Source organism: Penicillium arizonense, assembly GCF_001773325.1.
Source record: "Penicillium arizonense strain CBS 141311 chromosome Unknown PENARI_contig002, whole genome shotgun sequence".
Classification (NCBI taxonomy): domain Eukaryota; kingdom Fungi; phylum Ascomycota; class Eurotiomycetes; order Eurotiales; family Aspergillaceae; genus Penicillium; species Penicillium arizonense.
In genome coordinates this window covers 1,895,246-1,912,144 of record NW_019173279.1, presented here as the reverse complement: position 1 = coordinate 1,912,144, position 16,899 = coordinate 1,895,246, and the positions used below count along the sequence as shown (strand labels likewise).

Genomic DNA, 16,899 nt, shown 5'->3' with positions numbered 1-16,899 from the left:
AAGCGTACGGTCGGCGTCTTAGAGGTTATCGTCGCTATAATAGACGGACTCGGCATCGCTAGGCGGCTCGCCTTAATTAGGGGCTTACCGTCTCGGGCGGAGACGTCGAGGATTAGATATCGTTTCGGAGGAAAGGGCTTAGGGGAGGCAGGTTGCAGATAAAGCTATTCCCGGCTGACGAGGCAAGCCGGGCTTATAACCTATTGAAATTTGAATGGAGAATACGATGAATAATACTAGTACGCTTGTAGGTCAAGGCCAACGAGGTGGTTTAAGTCTGATCTCTCCTTCATAAAGGAGAGATCCTATTTAATGTGAAGCATTTCCCCTGAACTATCCTATACATGGTAGGTTGAATACTGATCGTGAGCTTCATGCTTTGGCGAACTGGGCATTTAATGCCTGGAGATGCCTGAGCAAGCCATGAATCTCAACAGCGTATTACCCCGATTCCCTTTGCAACGTGAAGCAGCTGTTTCGGTACGTGTATTAATTCGCCCTTTACTCAAGCTGGCCTATGACAACCAAAACAACGGTCCATGCGGGGAAATTAACTTTGCTGCCTATCCTCCCCAGTGGTCAACTGGGGGGATCGCGGCTAAAATAACTCTATCGGCTATACTTTAGGAGGATCTCACAGAGCATGATCTGGACCACTCTTCTTTTGCCACACTATTACTCGTCCAGCGTTCGAGAGTTTAACAAAACCCGGCCGTTCGGTCTGGAATGCGCTAAACCTTAAATCTCTACCAACATGCCTCGTGGTTACCGACTCATTCCATGGTTAGAGCCAGCTAGATGACATCACCTACTAGCGGTGGTATATGAAGTCTGGCTAATGGACTCCAACCTAACCGGCTACGGTTAATTGACTTCCAGAGGACAGCCTTCAACTTTATTCACGAAAGCTAGACGCCTACTCCAGCCAGATGGTCCTCCCCGCCTTCGTTAGAAACTCTCGGGATAAGCGCTCCTCTCTTCATTGCTTCTCACTGTTGACGGTCTCGATCAATTATTTACATCCATTCCTAATAATTTCACATATATACCTATATCTATTTCCGTTTATGGCATTTTTGCAACTATGTCTAGACAAGCCGACTCGAGCCTCCATTTCGAAGAAGCTGCTGGCCATACTATCCTTGACGGCGATATTGAAAGCATTGGGAACGCCTTCAGAGAAGTACAGTATTTCCATCAAGGCCTTCACCAGCGCCATATTCAAATGATTGCATTAGCTGGAACAATTGGAACCGGTCTGTTTCTCAGCTCTGGACAAGCAATTGCGACTTCAGGTCCTTTAGGTGCCTTCCTTGGGTATCTAGTTACTGGCATCGCTGTTTCCAGTGTTGTCTTCGCTGTGGGAGAGATGGGTTCCCTAGTGCCCCTTAGTGGAGGTGTTGTTCGCTATGCAGAATATTTTTTCGACCCTGCAATGTCCTTTGCTGATGGGTGGAACCAGACATACTCATATTTGGTATCCGTTCCCACAGAAATTGTTGCTGCTGCAGTATTGGTTGAATACTGGAGTACAATTAATAATGCAATATGGGTTACTACATTTGGACTGCTAATGCTTATTACCCCACTGCTGTTTATCAGAATCTACGGAGAGATCGAGTTTTTCTTCTCCATGCTGAAGATAGCACTAATTATTGGGCTAAATGTCATGGCTCTTGTGGTTTCCTGCGGTGGAGGACCGAATGGTGAATCCATTGGATTCAGATACTGGAGAAACCCAGGGCCATTTGTCCAACATTTAGGTATCCATGGTTCTTTGGGTCAATTTCTTGGTTGCTGGACATCTTTTTACAACGCAGTCTATGCATACTCAGGAATTCAGAATGTCACAGCTGCTGCAGCTGAGACAAGGGCACCAAGGCATTCAATTCCTCGGGCTACCAAACGCATTTTTGTCAGAATCTTTGGTTTCTACGTCTTGTCAATTTTCATGGTTGGCTTGGTCATCCCATCAAATGACCCAAATCTTCTTGAAGGGATTGCCACTCATCCCACAGCTTCTCAATCACCATTTGTTATTGCTGCCCAGCGTGCTGGGATCGCAACTATACCGTCAATCATTAACGCTGTCATAATTACTTCGGCTTGGTCTGCAGGTAATTCGGAAATACTTTTTGGCTCGCGAATTCTCTTTGGCATGGCAGCTCACGGACATGCTCCGACAGCCTTCAAGCGGTTAAACCGCTTTGGTGTTCCTTATGTTTCTGTTATTCTTTTTGGAATTTTTATGAGCTTGGGGTATATGTCGCTCGATGAGTCATCCAGTACAGTTTTTAGGTGGCTGCAAGATATTGTAGCTGTCTCTACCTTAGTGGATTGGGGTATCATCTGCATTGTATACCTCCGATTCTACTATGGGTGCAGGAAACAAGGGATCAACCGATATAAGGACCTTCCTTGGGCGGCCCCTTTTCAGCCCTACTCCACCTGGGCCTCACTTACATTGTTCGTCCTTTTACTATTTACTGGTGGATACAGTACATTTGTACGCGGCCACTGGAGCACTGAGACTTTCATGTCGTCCTACATCAATATTCCGATAATTCTGGTGCTATACTTTGGCTACAAATTCTGGAAGAAGACTAGCATCCGTCCTTTGGAGACTATTCCGATTTCTGGTTTTGTTCAGTTTTATCTCTGCCAGGAACGTCCCGAGCCCGAGCCCGAGCCTACAAAGGGTCTCAAAAAGTTCAACATTTTGTGGTCATAGGGACAGTTGAAAGAGCATGATCGGTAGGTAGCTTATAGCACGGGTATTTTTTAGATTAAGCTGATATTTGACAGTCCAAGGGGATACCCGTCCTAGAGGTATCTCTGGCAGACCACACACCGCGATCCATGTTACAGGATGGATCGAAATCAGTTTCACCACTTTGCTCTCATAGAATGTTTCTCGAAGCCTATTCCGAAACACGCTAATCCAGTTCGGACTTAGCCCAGATTCAAAATGTGAAACGTATTGAAGTTATGACTTGTAATACTTTTACCGAGAATACAGCCATTTCGCAGGCCCTGGGCTACCTCGTTGATGACTCTACTTGCCCTCGATCTCCCATTCGGTCGTTCCAACCATGGAGAAGCTATTTTGTCTTTCATCCGCGTCCTTCGTAATCTCGATGATGCTGCTGAGCTCCTAGCGACTTTCGAAGAACTCGGAAGCAACCTGTCTGCCGCTAGTATAGAGGATCACGTTCGGTTTCTCGACTTTCCTGATGTCTCAACCCAAGAGGCAAACATTGCCGCTGCAACAACTCTAAGCAAGGAAGAGCTTTTAAAAAAAGCGGCTCAATCACCTAGAGAGCTTACAGAATCTGAGCTTGATCTACTTAATAGCCGTTATTGGGGTCGAATCAGCTATCCGGAGGAAGATGTCCGTTTTGATTGTTACGAGGATCTCAAGCTCGTCTCTGAAGAACACTACTCTCAAACAGTCGAGCGTCTCGAGAATTTTCGAACCTCTTTCTATACGGAATACGAAGCGGATGCATTGAAAAATGCAGAGGCGGAGCTTCCCCGACGAATCGATGAAATAACAGAACCCGAGGACAGAAATGATCTAGAGCGGATGCTCGAAAGCGGCCACCCCTGGCTACGCCAGCTATGGCAAGAAGAAGGGGGCAAATATCCATGGGGCTATGTAATTTTCGAAAGCCCTCAGTGGAAGCGCGAGGACCCCGAACGCCAGGAGTCGTATGAACAAAAGCAAACCACCTTGTTCCACTGGGCGCACGTGGCTATTGGCTCTACAACACAGATCAGATCCCAATGGTACCTTGAGCGCCTTGATCAGCCTTCTAGAGCCGGCGGCGATGAGTCTTTCTTAGCGACGGTGAACCAATTGCGTAAGCACTTCAACTATCTCCGAGCTCTACCGCCCGTGAAGCAAACACCGTATCTACGCCTCGATTTAGCCGAAGGCAAGATCGACGCCATCCCGGACGGAATTACGGAAGGTATTCTCCGGAACGTGTTCTTATTTCTAGATCACGACGCCGCGGCGTCGGTCTTGGATACTCGCAGACCTGATGATAAATGGATCTGGGCTGTCGACCCGGACTTTGATCCGGAAAGCCGGGACTCTGATCCGAGAGGATACCAAGGCTATGTGCGCGTTCGCCTCCAGCAACTTCTTAATCACTTTTACGTCGCTCGGCGCTGGCACGCAGACGAGTGGTCGATGGATGACATATGGAAGACGGCTCAGAAGGACCCGTACAACGGCTCTTTTGTTTCCATGAACTACGAAGACATCTTTGCTCCAAACCTGCACCGAGAGGTTTCTGCTGCCATGAGAAGTGATTAGGAAAAAGACCAGCATTCGGAGCTGTCAAGTTACACATGTGCCGAACCGGTTTTTGTGGATTGTCCCACCATCTGAACAATCTGCATCTGCCCTATCCGTAGAGCGATAGAATAAGTCATTATTTCTACGTGTAACTATTTACATTTGTTGGAAGTGATTGGCAGAATGGGGATTCGAATTCCTGCCACGTCTCCAAATGAGTTGGCATCCGTCTGTTTGGCCTGTTGGCATGATCAACGTTCTAGAAAACCTGGAGACCATACGAGTCTGATACAGAAGCTATTTTTAAGCTGTTATTTACGACTGTACTAGAATACTGCCAAGAAAGGGGTCGTTAACTCGGAGCCCACAGCAGCAGACGGGCATGGACCAGCACCAATTTGGGGAAAGCATTACCCCCATCTGAGCTGAACGGAGGCTCTGAGAAGGCTGGAATGGGAGATAAGGTGGGTGTGCGATCTGAATTGCAGGGGTCGTGAAGCTTTGAATGCTGAATTCAAGCCTGGCATCACTTCCTCGGTCTGCATTACGAATTTGGGGCCACTCAAAAAGGAGTGCAAAATGCACTCAGGCCCTCCATAGATCGGTTGCTCATCTTAGCAATGCGGAACTACATCGTTCATTTCGAGACCGCGAGTGCTGAGCTCCCGAGGCAATTGAGGCAAATTGGTGAGGTTGATCAGCGAAGACCGAGTCTGAGGAGAAGAGCAAGAAAGAAACGAAAGAAGGTTATTTTATATTATCCTTGCACAAGTAACATCGGTCTGCACTCTCGCTTCCTCGCTTCATCTTTGGTTCCTACAGCCTCCATCCTTCGACCTTGCCACCACCCAGAGCGAGTTCTACCTACTCTGGCATAACAAAACAGAGGCCACAATTACGACTATCCTTTCATGCTTCCCGTTCCGGCACAACTCATCGAGAAGAATGCCAGGCAGCAAGGTGCTGGCGTTGAAGACCGTTTTCCTCGCAGTTGCCTGGGAGTTGCGGACCATGAAGCGGAACTGATAACTCAACATGCGCCGAGCCTCGCTTTCCCAAAACAGTTAGCTTCGACCTTCAGCTATAACTAACACAAGTGCAAAGAAAGAGAAAGAGCGAGAGTGTTTATTACCCATGGTACAATGGCTATCAGTGAAATAGCCGTTCACATAACAATCGCCCTCACCCCCCGGGTTTATTTGATGGTCCCACGTACTGCGTCTTGGTTAGGCTCTTGTTTTCAACAATTTCTTTTACCTTGACAGTCAAAAAAAGATATAGGTAAATATCATACCAGTTATCTTTATAGCAGTCTCCCCGCTTGTAACACGCAAAGTACAAATTCTCACCCGGGCTTAAGGTGCGGACCACCCTGGAATCGAGGTGCGGCCCTGCCCGACAATTAACTTTCACGTCAGAATTAACTATGTGACACCACTGGGCGGAGCCTGCAAGGGCTCCAAGTGGCAGGCTTAAGAGAGTAGGAAAGATAAACTTCATATTGGCGAAAGCGACGTGGGAACCAACGAAATATGCGAGGAGAGAAGAAGTCAAATGCGGCAGGAAGGGAGAAGGCTGTTGACCGTCAGGTCATCTTTTTAAAGCATTGCTGAGCGTTATTGAGAAGAGCATTTCCCTTGAAGGGACTCACGCTAGGCCGAGGATGTTCGCGGTATGGTGCTGGATTGGGTGGCACCCTGCCGATCACCTCGTGTTCCCCAGCCTTAATGGGCCCTCGAGAGACATCGGGCCTGTCCTCTTGTTTTCCCTTTTCCGAACCAACCTGCGCTAAGTCGTCCTGGACTTGGGTTCTTCCTATCATGAAGCTTCAATTGGCTAGAGAAATAGCTAAATTCTCACCTTCCTTAGACGCGCCGTCCAAGCCCTTGGCTCCGCGACGGGTTTCGTGACCAATCTCCCTTGCCCTGAAAACGAGCCATAGACCGAATTCGAGCAGGAAAACTTTTCGAACCGAAGGTAGAAATACTGGACAAATTTGATCAACTCGGTTGTTTCGTGAAGCAAAAATGCGCCAGGATACGAGTATGGCTTGCTCCTTGTGGCCAACTGATTGTGAAGTGGAAAGAAAGGCTTACTATATTAAACTTCAAAGCTCGTATAGTGCCCATTCGTGGCTTCCTAGTTGGCTTTCATTTTTATGTTTCTAAAATTACGACTCAATTTTGATGCGATTCATCTCACACCGCCCCAAATATCGAAGCAGAATCCGTAATGGCTCTCCCTCTGGCCTTGATATCCAGTCAGGCCCTGCTTCCCTTTCCGACTTCCTCGCTCGCAATCTCCCGCTTACCCAGGAGATTGTCCGCTTTGGTCTTGGCACGTTTTTTCCGCCTACGGTTTCTTGGTCTCCTTTGTAATTTCTCGTGACCGGACGATAATATCCGCGTCCTTGAGAGAAAGAGGACCCATGCACGGAATACGAATCTGGGCTTGGATTTTGGGGCTCTGGCATGCTCTCAATTTGCAATAATGCGAGCCATCGACGCTGGGCATGATTAAGGTCTTTTTTTCTTTGTACTCCCTTTCTTTTCTCAAATTATGTTCATATTCAAATTGACTAGTAAAGGTTTTTATCAGTATTCGATCCCCAACCATCCGCAGCCCCCACCCACCTGCGGGGGAACCCCTTGGCCGGGCGCCCCCAAACGCGTTCATCACATTTTCTGTTTATTCGCTTAATCAGACTCAAATCCTTCTAAATGTGACAAGGAAGTCTCGTGGAATTACACTTAGCCAACTTTTCAAACATGACGAATCGGCTTACTGATCTTCGGCTTTTCAAATCCATCCTTGCCGGATTTTTAAGCTTTACTGTTGTTTTGCTCATCTTATTCAACGTCAACGCAATCATCTCCCCCACTGGATCTTATCCGATATCACTGAAAACAATACAATCAGTATCATCCACAATTTCTACAACCGTGGAATTGCCCTTGGCCACCGAGCGTTGCCGTCAACTTCCGGGAGCCGATGATGTCCTGGTGATTGTCAAGACAGGAGCAACTGCGTTGCGTGAGAGATTGCCGGTGCATTTCCAAACTACTCTGCAATGTATCCAACACTACGTGGTTTTCTCAGACATGGAGGAAGAATTCGAGGGCCATTACATCCATGATGTGCTGTCTGGAGTCAGTGCGGAGATGAAGAAATCCGCGCCTGAATTCAAGTTCTATCGCGATTTGCACGAGAATCGAGATCGAGTGACTGAATTCATGGGGGAGAATGCAGCTGTCCAAAGAAAGGCATGGAATCTCGATAAATGGAAATTTCTCCCCGTTGTGGAAAGAGCTCTGCAGGCCAAACCGGACGCAAAGTGGTTTATGTTCATCGAGGCAGACACCTTTTTGGTTTGGTCTAACCTCCTCAAATGGTTGGCAAAGCTAGACTGGAGGGAACCTTACTTCTTAGGACAACCAGTGACCATGGCGGGCCAACTTTTTGCATACGGAGGGTCAGGATGGCTGCTATCACGACCAGCTATACAGCAAATGACACATCACATGGCTTCCCAGAACCGTGATTATGAATATTTCACAAATAAAACCTCATTTGGGGACCTGATTCTTGGTTATGTACTAGAACAGGCCGGCCTTGGACTCACTGACTCGTGGCCTCTTATCCAACGAGAAACACCAAGCACGATGGAATACACCCAAGATATATGGTGTTATCCTGTTGTCACTTTCCACCACATCGATGCTCTTGATATAAAATCAATCTGGGATCTAGAGCAGGAATGGATAGCAGATGTGCAAGCCCCTCTACTCCACTTTGACATCTTCAACCAACTTATATACCCTCTCCTCGCTACAAAAATTGATGACTGGGATAACTTCTCTAATGGCGAGGAGAAAGCGCTTGCTCCTAATGAAGGATTTGAGGATTGCAAGCTACACTGTGAGGAAGATGTGCAATGCATGCAGTTCCGCTTTACGCCAAAGAAATGTACCATGTCCCATTCAATTACCCTTGGATGGAAGGCAGATCATTCGATAAACAGCATCTCGGGCTGGATGATGGAAAGGATCACCCAGGTCAAAGCAAGAGTTAGATGTGAAGAGGAAAAGTGGATATAAATATGTAAAATTTCCAGTAATACCGTAGTCTTGGCAAGTCTCCGCTTTATGAAAGTTAAGAGTGCCTATGGGTCAGATATGCTAAATTTGTCTGCAACTGCCATATGGGCACACTTCACTAGGCTGCGGCAGTATCGAACATATCGTCGGATATCGGATTGTCGTATCCACAACGATACGGACGTAGATGTCTAAATGGAAAAGTTAAATATCTGTTGATACTCTCACAGCAAGCTGATACAGTATGACATTGTATGCAAGAATGGGGCTAATCTTCCAAGTGGAGCCAATCCAAAAAGATGAGTTGAATTAAGTTCAAGAAAAGATGTAAAAGAGCGGATGATACGAGGACACGTTAGGGTATGATAAAAAAGGTTAAGCAAAGTGAAGATGTCGACGAAAATATTGCAATTGAGGAGACATACCGCGTAAAAGGTATATTAGCAGAAGCAGATAGACCTTCAACTCATAACCTAGTGTACGATGTGGCGGGAGAGGAAGAGGGGGTGGAAGTGGAGGAAGATGAAGATGATAAGGAACATTTGCTTCCACCTCTAATCATGTAACTAAGTAATAGAAGTTGGAAGAGGTCTTCTGGTAGGGCTATAGTGCCCTCGAGTCGACTGTAAGGCTACGAGCTATACTAGTCTTTATCATAAGCCAATTTCACTTTCCTTTGTTGATAGTTTTCGCCTATTCCAAAATTATTTTGAAACTAGAAATTGAATCCCTTGAACAAGGGCTTTACACTTATATAATCGAAATTTACCCCACAAACTTATAGAACGTAATAGGTCAACTGTTTCTGCTTTTGCGGGTTATATGGGTACCCATTTAGGCCTTGGGTTAACCCGCCCATAGGTTTGCTGACTAAGGCTCGACCCTAACCCAGGGGTTGGGGTTTTGGGCAGGTTTGGCGAGGTCTACTCCTAATAATAAAACAGACCTAGAAGTGAGCATACTCAACTAATTTGAGCCTCGCAAGAACCAGCTTCTTTTAGTTAGATCTGATGCGGCTCAATACGAATTGTAAGATTATGATGAGCGATAACATGTCGCTCGTTATTTTCAAAAGGGCAAGATCGCTGAACGAACAGCCCCAAAATGTGGAGACGGAGGCCTGCCTCCATAAGAACACGAACGTTGCCGCGTCTTAGCCGTATGCCCCTGCCAAGGTTTGAGGCATTGAGCCCTATTATTGGCTACAAAAGTATGGATTGGATCTCGCCAAGAATGGCTTGTCATGCCATGAATCGGGTGAAGTCCACTAGAGAAATATCCTCAGCCGTTGAAGACGACGATCACTCATCGGAAAGAATATGACAGTCAGATTCACAAGATAAGTAGGAACCCGGGGAGCCGCAACATGATTTCTCAAGGAAAACAACAGATCACTAGCGGCTCTCACTCGTGGCTGGGCCTCAGAAACCGTTGTATCAGGCCACAGACTTCATCTTCGCACTCACGATGGTGAATATCCGGCGATTCTGGCTGTCTTCCAGCTTGATCCTGTCCCTTCTCGCTCACCAAGGCTTGTCTTTGGTTTTTGAAGATACAGACGCCCCTGATGCCGTCAAGTCCCTTTTCGAAAGAGGAGACCAATCGGACGAAGATGCTGCCTTCTCGGTTTTTGATCGACTGAGCAAAGACTCTTACTATTGGAGCGGTATGGTTTCCCCTGGATATAGCATGTTCCACGAGTCATGGCAAGATAACTAACGTTGCATAACAGGTTCCCAGAATGGTCATAAAACGCTGGCGAACCTCACAGTCGACGTCGGCGACGACGAAGCAAATATCGTCTCCATGGAGAAGTTTCGACACCTGCTGAAATCCGTTAACTGTACCGATAATGGCATGGTCGTGGAGTTTGAAGACACTCGTGCGTTCGGTTACACCCAGCGCGGATGGCAGTGGGTCAATGATGACGATGATCGTAAATTGATTCTCGTGACTGGTAGTAAGCACTGTGGCTGGAACCCTCACAGGATGCCATTTGTCGTCTCATCAATTGTGTTCGACAAGCCATCACTGAAGGCGAAGTTGAGTGGCGTGGCATCGGAATGGAAACAACTCTTCCGTAACTACGAGGTCACGGTGGGCAATGTTCCAGAATCATCCACAAGCAGGCGAGACTGGGACTCGGATACTTCACTAAGCTTCAACCATAAAATACCCCTCAGCAAGTCGATACCTATTCCCGGCAAGCATGTCTCCGTGGACATCTCATGTGAGGGATGTGAAACAAAAGGATCCTTCGATTTTGGTGTCCACATCAAGACAAGCTATGGCATTCCCGAGTCCGCCTCTTTAACACTCTCGCCCAATGGCGTCTCTGCAAGCTTCACACCACGCCTAGGACTGAGTGGGAACATGACCGATGAGATCTCCGACGAGCACGAGCTCGTAAAGATCCCTATCGATGGTATTACAATTCCAGGAGGTGTTCTTGACCTTGGCCCGGAAATTGTCTTTAGTTTTGGATATCAAATTGGTCCTGTCAAAGGTTCCGCAGGCATTACATCCGGAGTGACTCTCAGTCTAGAGGACTCTGCAGAACTTGAAATTGATTTTCTGTCTCCGGACGTGTCCGCTGGCGGGTGGACTCCTCACGTTGAGACTCAGCCGATGAAGATCGATGCTAAGATCGAGGCTGGGGCTGAGGTTTACACCAAAGCCGAGGTTCAATTTTCTGCGTCAATTCTTGGTATGTATGACCGTGCCAGCATGTATTCAGTGTACTAACATCATCTAGACCAGGGCTTTGAAGCCGGTGTCAATCTGAGACCCTATCTTGGAGCCACTATAGCAGTCTCTACCGGTAAGTCAATTTCTCAACATGAATCCAATGTACTAATGTCAGCTAGACAAGGGCTTGGGAGTTGATGTCAATCTGGGAGCCGATCTCGGAGCTCATGTCGCGGCTGGCGGTAAGTTAGTCTTCAATAACGAGTTTGAGCATTCCCTGACGAAGTTAGGCTCTAAGGCTTGCCTCACCCCGAAGGCTGGAGTCAGCCTTAACGTGGATATTGCGCAGGCTGATACACCTGAAGACCCCATGGTGGAGAAGAAAGTTGCGGTATGTCAATTAAACCTCTGAATGGATCCCTGAAACCACCACTGACTTCTGTACAGGAGGTCACAGCGCCAATGGCACCGTCTTGTTTCAATTTCGGTCCGACCGGTTCCATAAGGTTAGGTGCCGACAAAAATAAGCCAACTTCAAGCAGAAAGGCTTCTATTTCCTCGATCAAATATACACCCACTCCTTCAACTACACCAGAGACCTTATCAACCCCCACCACCACCTCATCTTCGACACCGCAACCGTCGTCTGCTACCCCGACCCCGTCTCACCGCAGACACAGCCACCGACAGCATCATGCCATGCGAGGACACTGAATACAAAATCTCTTCGTATAGTAACTGCTGCCTCAAGCGCAGTACGTGATTGAAAATGCGGCAAGTTGCATTCGAAAAAGAAGCACATACGCACCGACTAAACTTCGGTTCATTCTTCTTATATCTACTCTTCCCTGAACAGCTTACATTCACTTCGATCCCATTAATTACCTTTGTCTTTTTTTTTTCTCTTTCTGTCTCATTCATACATATATACAATTTTACAATTTTACAATTTTTAGCATTTCTTTCAGAATAATATCACCGAGGTATATGCTGTGCTACCCTCTTGCTCGTGCACTACGTCTGTTATTAGGGGTTTTTTGTATAATTAGAAGAGTCGGGGTTAACTACCTGTTCTGGGTATGTGAAATAAGTTTGTAAAACGGGTCATTCAGCTATAGCGGAGGATACCGCTAGCCGCGTTGCGTACCACGGTATATCTTTTTATATTCCCACTTGGGGACACTCCAGAACAATATTTGGCGTGAAAAATTACTCTAGATTACATGATACTAGCTCATTGAAAAACTGCCTTACGGCTCCTAGACTGCAGTTGAAGCTGTCTTAAACCCTCAAGAGGCATGGCCGCCGATACACGGGTCTCAGGACCTGAATAGCTTCATCTTCGGCACAGAAAGCGCAGGTGAGCTCTATGACAAGCCAGTTCCATGCAATATAGTCTATTTCTTCTCGCTCAGATAGGATAGGTGCCCTATCCGGTTAGAATTGAGGAATCCTATAGCATATCAGACAAGCATGAAGGGTAGATAGGGCCAACTTTGACTGCCTCAGCGGCCGTATAACAACTCTATACTGGGCAAAAAGCTGCAAGGCTTAGACAAAGACAAAGAGTGTAGTAAAAGCCTAACGCTCTCTAACGAACTGTGTGGTTCTTCGTAGGCTGAAAATATCAAAATGGGCTGGTCACCAATTTGTGTGCGATTGCATCATTGTAGAAATTGCATGCTTTCATATCAATACTGTTGGGTTTGTTAAACTTGGAAAGATGCATGAAGCCGAGGACTTAGTGCCTGGCTGCGTCGTAATTGCTATATTATTACTTCGTATCAGTTTCCGAATGGTGAGCTCTGGGAGCTCAGTATACAGTACAAGATATAGATAGATGTTGCTATTTAATACGTATTGCCTCCCTTCCCTGAAATGTATTTTAGTACTCAAAGTCGTGCTCATTCCACGCAAGTGACGGCAAGAGGAGCGCTTGAGTAGAAGAAGAGAGGGTTCGACGGCTAGACATTATCCAATACACATGTGATCCGGGTTTCTTGCCAGTGCCGAAAGAAGGACAAATACATTTGAATCTCTTCCAAAAGGCTGTAAGCCGAAAAAAAGATACCGAAATATAGAAAATATATATAGAAATGCTGACACGTGAGAGGGTAAAAAAGAAGGGTATTTATTGTAGAGATAATCACACATATCGAAGATCAATGTTCAAGATTCCTCCAAGACCTCACTGCGCTGCCCGGGACTCTTCCGGGGATGGCTTTCCATTATTTGCTTTGTTCCAAGCGTCATCAAAAGCAGAATCGGCCAAGGGATCATTCAAGCTCGGCTCCTCAGGCTCGTCCTTAGGTAACTCCTTAAGTTCATCATCCACCGCCTCAGGCTCGGTCTCATGACCAACAAGCACCTGCGAAAAGGAAGCTGACAAAGGTTCGGAATCAACCAAATCCGTGTCCCTGGCAGGCGCCGCCGCCTTATCCTTGGCGCCGAGGAGCTCGAGATCAAAGTTCGAGCTGTAAACCACGGCAGAGAAGGCTTCGAGCTCACGTACATTCTGGTCCATAGCGACCAGATACTCGTTTGGTGCATGAGAGCCGTTGCCAATCACGTGTGCTTGGCGGGCCATGACTGCCAGGAGGTTGGCAAGCTTTGTCTTCCGTTCGGCGTTGGCAGCCAGGGGCACAACTGTGGCGATGGAGTCGAAGGACTGGGGAGCAGTCTCAGGAGCAGCAGTAGGCGCCTTGAAGGCATCGTTGGCACATCTTTGATCAATCAAAGTAGAGAACCCTTCGTTGTTGAGAAGGGTCAGGACGTAAGAGAAGGAAGGCGAGTCAATCAAGTCGGCGGTCTCATCCAGCAAGTGCCGCAGCTTCGATGCTGTCTGGGATGAGGATGGATCTGCCACGCCTTCAACACCTGACTCGCGCAGCACATGCTCCTCTTCTTCTGCTGGAGGTAGCAGACAGGACAACCACTTCTGGGACCGTCGCTCATCCTCTGTGCTACCTTCTACCTTCTTTCTGACCTGCAAGGTCAGCTCGGAGAGCTTGGCCAGGCTGATGTCTTCGCGCGGGTTTAGTGGTCCGAATACCTCTTCCACGGCAGTTTGGACGGTCCCCATTAAGTCTTTCCATCCGCGGTGAAGCAACCACCAACTGAAGGCGAGGTACCGACGATTAGTCTCAAAGTCATCGCCCAATGTTTGGGTGAGTTCATCATCGTGGTCTTCCAGGCTTATGGTTGAGGCGTTGACAGGCGGTGTAGCAAGAGAGATAACACTGGAGAGGTAGTTCCGGCGGCCGAGGAGGTTGAGTTGGATGCGGGTGAAGATGGTAAGCAAGGAGAGCGTATAGATCAAAGTAAAAGACCGAGTAATAGCTACAAACAGTTAGCCTTTGATGTATTCAGGCACATAGCCAAGACGTCACGGATCAAAACTCACAGCTAATCTTAACCTCATTCCACAGCTGAGTCTTGTTCCGTTTAGGTTGGGGTTGCCCCTCCGAGTCTATAGGAGACTCCCCAACCTGGCTGGTATGCACAAAACTCTCACTCTGGAAGCTCCGATCATCATCCGGTAGACTGGGCGATACCGAGCTCAAATCTGACCCCGTCGCCTCCCCAGCATTCAACCGAGCCAATCTCTCCGCCCGCTTCTTCTGCAACTCCTTGGTTAATTCCTCAACTGGGAGAGCCTCGATAATGTTCTCGGTAGCAGTTGGCAATAAGGCCAAAACAGTGTAGGTGCAATCGGTCTGGTTTTGCTCGAATCGTCGGCGCAGGCTATGACATCGTCAGTGTTCCAATCCTGGTGAATAAGATCGGTGTAAACCAGTCGCAAGCTCGCGTGCTTGCTAGCGAGGTGACAGGCCATCACCGAGAACAAGGGGCACTGACTTTTCGCGAGCAATCCTGTCGCTGCTCATACGTTCCCGGGCTTCGGATATCTTGGACAGGACATACTGTCCGGCCAAGTAGCCAGCTCCAATCACCCCAGCCCCGATCGCGAGACCCTTGCGATTGCGCTGGAACCAGCGCTTCGTCGCCCCGATCATTTTGGTCGTGTGTGTTTCTTCTCTCGGGAATATTAAAGGCGATGGAAAGATTCAAATCATGGTGTAGGTAAGGACGATGGATTCTGGGGTCCGGAGATGGAGACAGGCTTTGGGCGGTGATCGTCCTCGGCCTCGGCTAGACAGGTCAACGTGAACGGGAGAACGTACACGCCCCACAGGCAGGAACGAAAAGTAGTATCGACGATGAAGCTTGAAACAGAGTCAATTTCATTCATTTTCATCTGAAACTGCCCAGTTTGCTCCAGCCATAAGTCACGTTCTAGAGCTCCCCCGGATTCGGCGCGGCCATCCCGCAACAACCCGCTGATCCCTGCTTGGACCCTCTTCCTTTACTTGTTTCTGTACTTGTTTTCTGCTACTTGCTACTTCATTCTTGCTGCTTCTATCATCCATGAAATATTTGCCTCCCATTTACCTTACGTCTTCACCTGCAAGTTCGCCGATGATAAGATAAGCGGGTCCCGAACGCCGATACAGGCCGCCCCCATATATCACTCCACCTTCGAGCTTACTCTCCCTTCCATGATCCCACATACTCAACTTGAATCACATACTTCTCCTACCGTGAGGATATCACCTCCTACCGTCCGCGACTGCACCCAACCGACCTGGTTGCGAGCTGCGTCATGGCGGGGATGGAGCCCCGCAAAACCCCTCCGGAGTACTTTCTGGAGATCTTCGCCGACACCACTCATGTGCGAGACGTCCTAAAGGGTAAGTCGCAGAGCAATTACGATACCAGCAAGGCATGGCATGGTCTTCCCCATAGAGCTAAAAGGCTAAACAATCCATCTCTCCCTGCCAGGTGTCCTCAACCTCATCTTCTTCCATCGCTACTTCCCCTCCATCCGGCCGGTCACCTTTGACGTACTTGACTTTACCCTCCCCGCAATCAACGACGCCGATCTCGAGACGTTGATTGAGTCGCGCGTGTCCGCGCTCGTCCGCCAACATCTCTCCTCCGCTGCCGGTGGCCAAGATGGTCTGACGGCAGGTGGGGGTGGGGGCGTGCGAGGCCGGATCGCGGTTGAGTTCTATGAGAAAAAACGGCGCCGTCCGGGTCACTGGTTTGGTGGGTTAACTGGGAAGGGTGAGGAAGAGGTTTGCTGGGAGATCTGGACGCTGGATGTTACTATTGCGACGCCGCGCACGGAATCTGGTATGTATAGTATACTATATACTGGTTTCTCTATGTCCGGCATCGGTCTTGCTAACCTGTTTTTTTTTTAAGAACGCGCTAAAGTCCGCAAGGCGATGGGCAATATGCTGCAGAAAGCAGCGTTGAAGATCCTCGCTGTTGTTAACCGTGATAAAGATCATATCCCGCCTATCACTACCAGCGACTCAAACCCGTTCCCTTACCGGATCGTTGTTAACCCTCGCGCTGATGGTTGGGGCAACCGTATGGGGCTTTACTGAGTTGTGGGGGTGAATTCTAGTTCTGGATGATTAAATGTGTCAATCGTCCAGGTCTGCCTTTCCTTGCGACCAACTATTGTTACAACAAACGGGGGTTTTTTGCTCATTTGTGACTGGGGCAACAGATGCCGATACGACTTACGAAATCTATCAAATATTGCGAAAAGATTGCCAAACAGAGTCTTCAAGTCCTGCTACGCTTGGCTTGTAAAATCTCGGGCAATGGTCATATGTGGAGTTTTGTCGGCGTTAACTATTTCAAGATATTGGGCTGGTGGCTTTGCAATACGTGCATTGATTATGTGTATGCTTAACCTTAAATTAAAACATTATATTTGAATATCCTTACCAC

General features: G+C 47.9%; 6 protein-coding genes across 6 annotated transcripts; 5 read left to right on the top strand and 1 right to left on the bottom strand.

The window, feature by feature from the left end:
• Positions 1 to 1,084: 1,084 nt before the first annotated feature.
• On the top strand, positions 1,085 to 2,731 carry PENARI_c002G12202 (putative amino acid permease; the record flags this gene model as incomplete). Its single annotated transcript, XM_022627978.1, has 1 exon — positions 1,085 to 2,731. One exon carries the CDS (start codon positions 1,085 to 1,087, stop codon positions 2,729 to 2,731), a length of 1,647 nt encoding a protein of 548 aa, XP_022492688.1.
• A 318-nt stretch (positions 2,732 to 3,049) lies between these two features.
• PENARI_c002G02338 (uncharacterized protein) lies at positions 3,050 to 4,324 on the top strand (the record flags this gene model as incomplete). The annotated part of the gene is made up of 1 exon (XM_022627295.1): positions 3,050 to 4,324. One exon carries the CDS (start codon positions 3,050 to 3,052, stop codon positions 4,322 to 4,324), a length of 1,275 nt encoding a protein of 424 aa, XP_022492406.1.
• Positions 4,325 to 7,074: 2,750 nt separating this feature from the next.
• Positions 7,075 to 8,403, top strand: PENARI_c002G07709 (glycosyltransferase family 31 protein; the record flags this gene model as incomplete). The annotated part of the gene is made up of 1 exon (XM_022627670.1): positions 7,075 to 8,403. The coding sequence occupies one exon, from the start codon at positions 7,075 to 7,077 to the stop codon at positions 8,401 to 8,403; it is 1,329 nt and encodes a 442-aa protein (XP_022492489.1).
• A 1,467-nt stretch (positions 8,404 to 9,870) lies between these two features.
• PENARI_c002G04132 (uncharacterized protein) lies at positions 9,871 to 11,805 on the top strand (the record flags this gene model as incomplete). Its single annotated transcript, XM_022627419.1, has 6 exons — positions 9,871 to 10,069; positions 10,136 to 11,110; positions 11,159 to 11,224; positions 11,271 to 11,333; positions 11,382 to 11,482; positions 11,539 to 11,805. The coding sequence occupies 6 exons, from the start codon at positions 9,871 to 9,873 to the stop codon at positions 11,803 to 11,805; spliced, it is 1,671 nt and encodes a 556-aa protein (XP_022493002.1).
• A 1,474-nt stretch (positions 11,806 to 13,279) lies between these two features.
• PENARI_c002G02141 (peroxisomal biogenesis factor 3) lies at positions 13,280 to 15,107 on the bottom strand (the record flags this gene model as incomplete). The annotated part of the gene is made up of 3 exons (XM_022627283.1): positions 13,280 to 14,430; positions 14,495 to 14,835; positions 14,950 to 15,107. 3 exons carry the CDS (start codon positions 15,105 to 15,107, stop codon positions 13,280 to 13,282), a joined length of 1,650 nt encoding a protein of 549 aa, XP_022492618.1.
• A 647-nt stretch (positions 15,108 to 15,754) lies between these two features.
• Positions 15,755 to 16,547, top strand: PENARI_c002G05107 (autophagy-related protein 101; the record flags this gene model as incomplete). Its single annotated transcript, XM_022627490.1, has 3 exons — positions 15,755 to 15,842; positions 15,934 to 16,287; positions 16,360 to 16,547. 3 exons carry the CDS (start codon positions 15,755 to 15,757, stop codon positions 16,545 to 16,547), a joined length of 630 nt encoding a protein of 209 aa, XP_022492173.1.
• Positions 16,548 to 16,899: the final 352 nt, after the last annotated feature.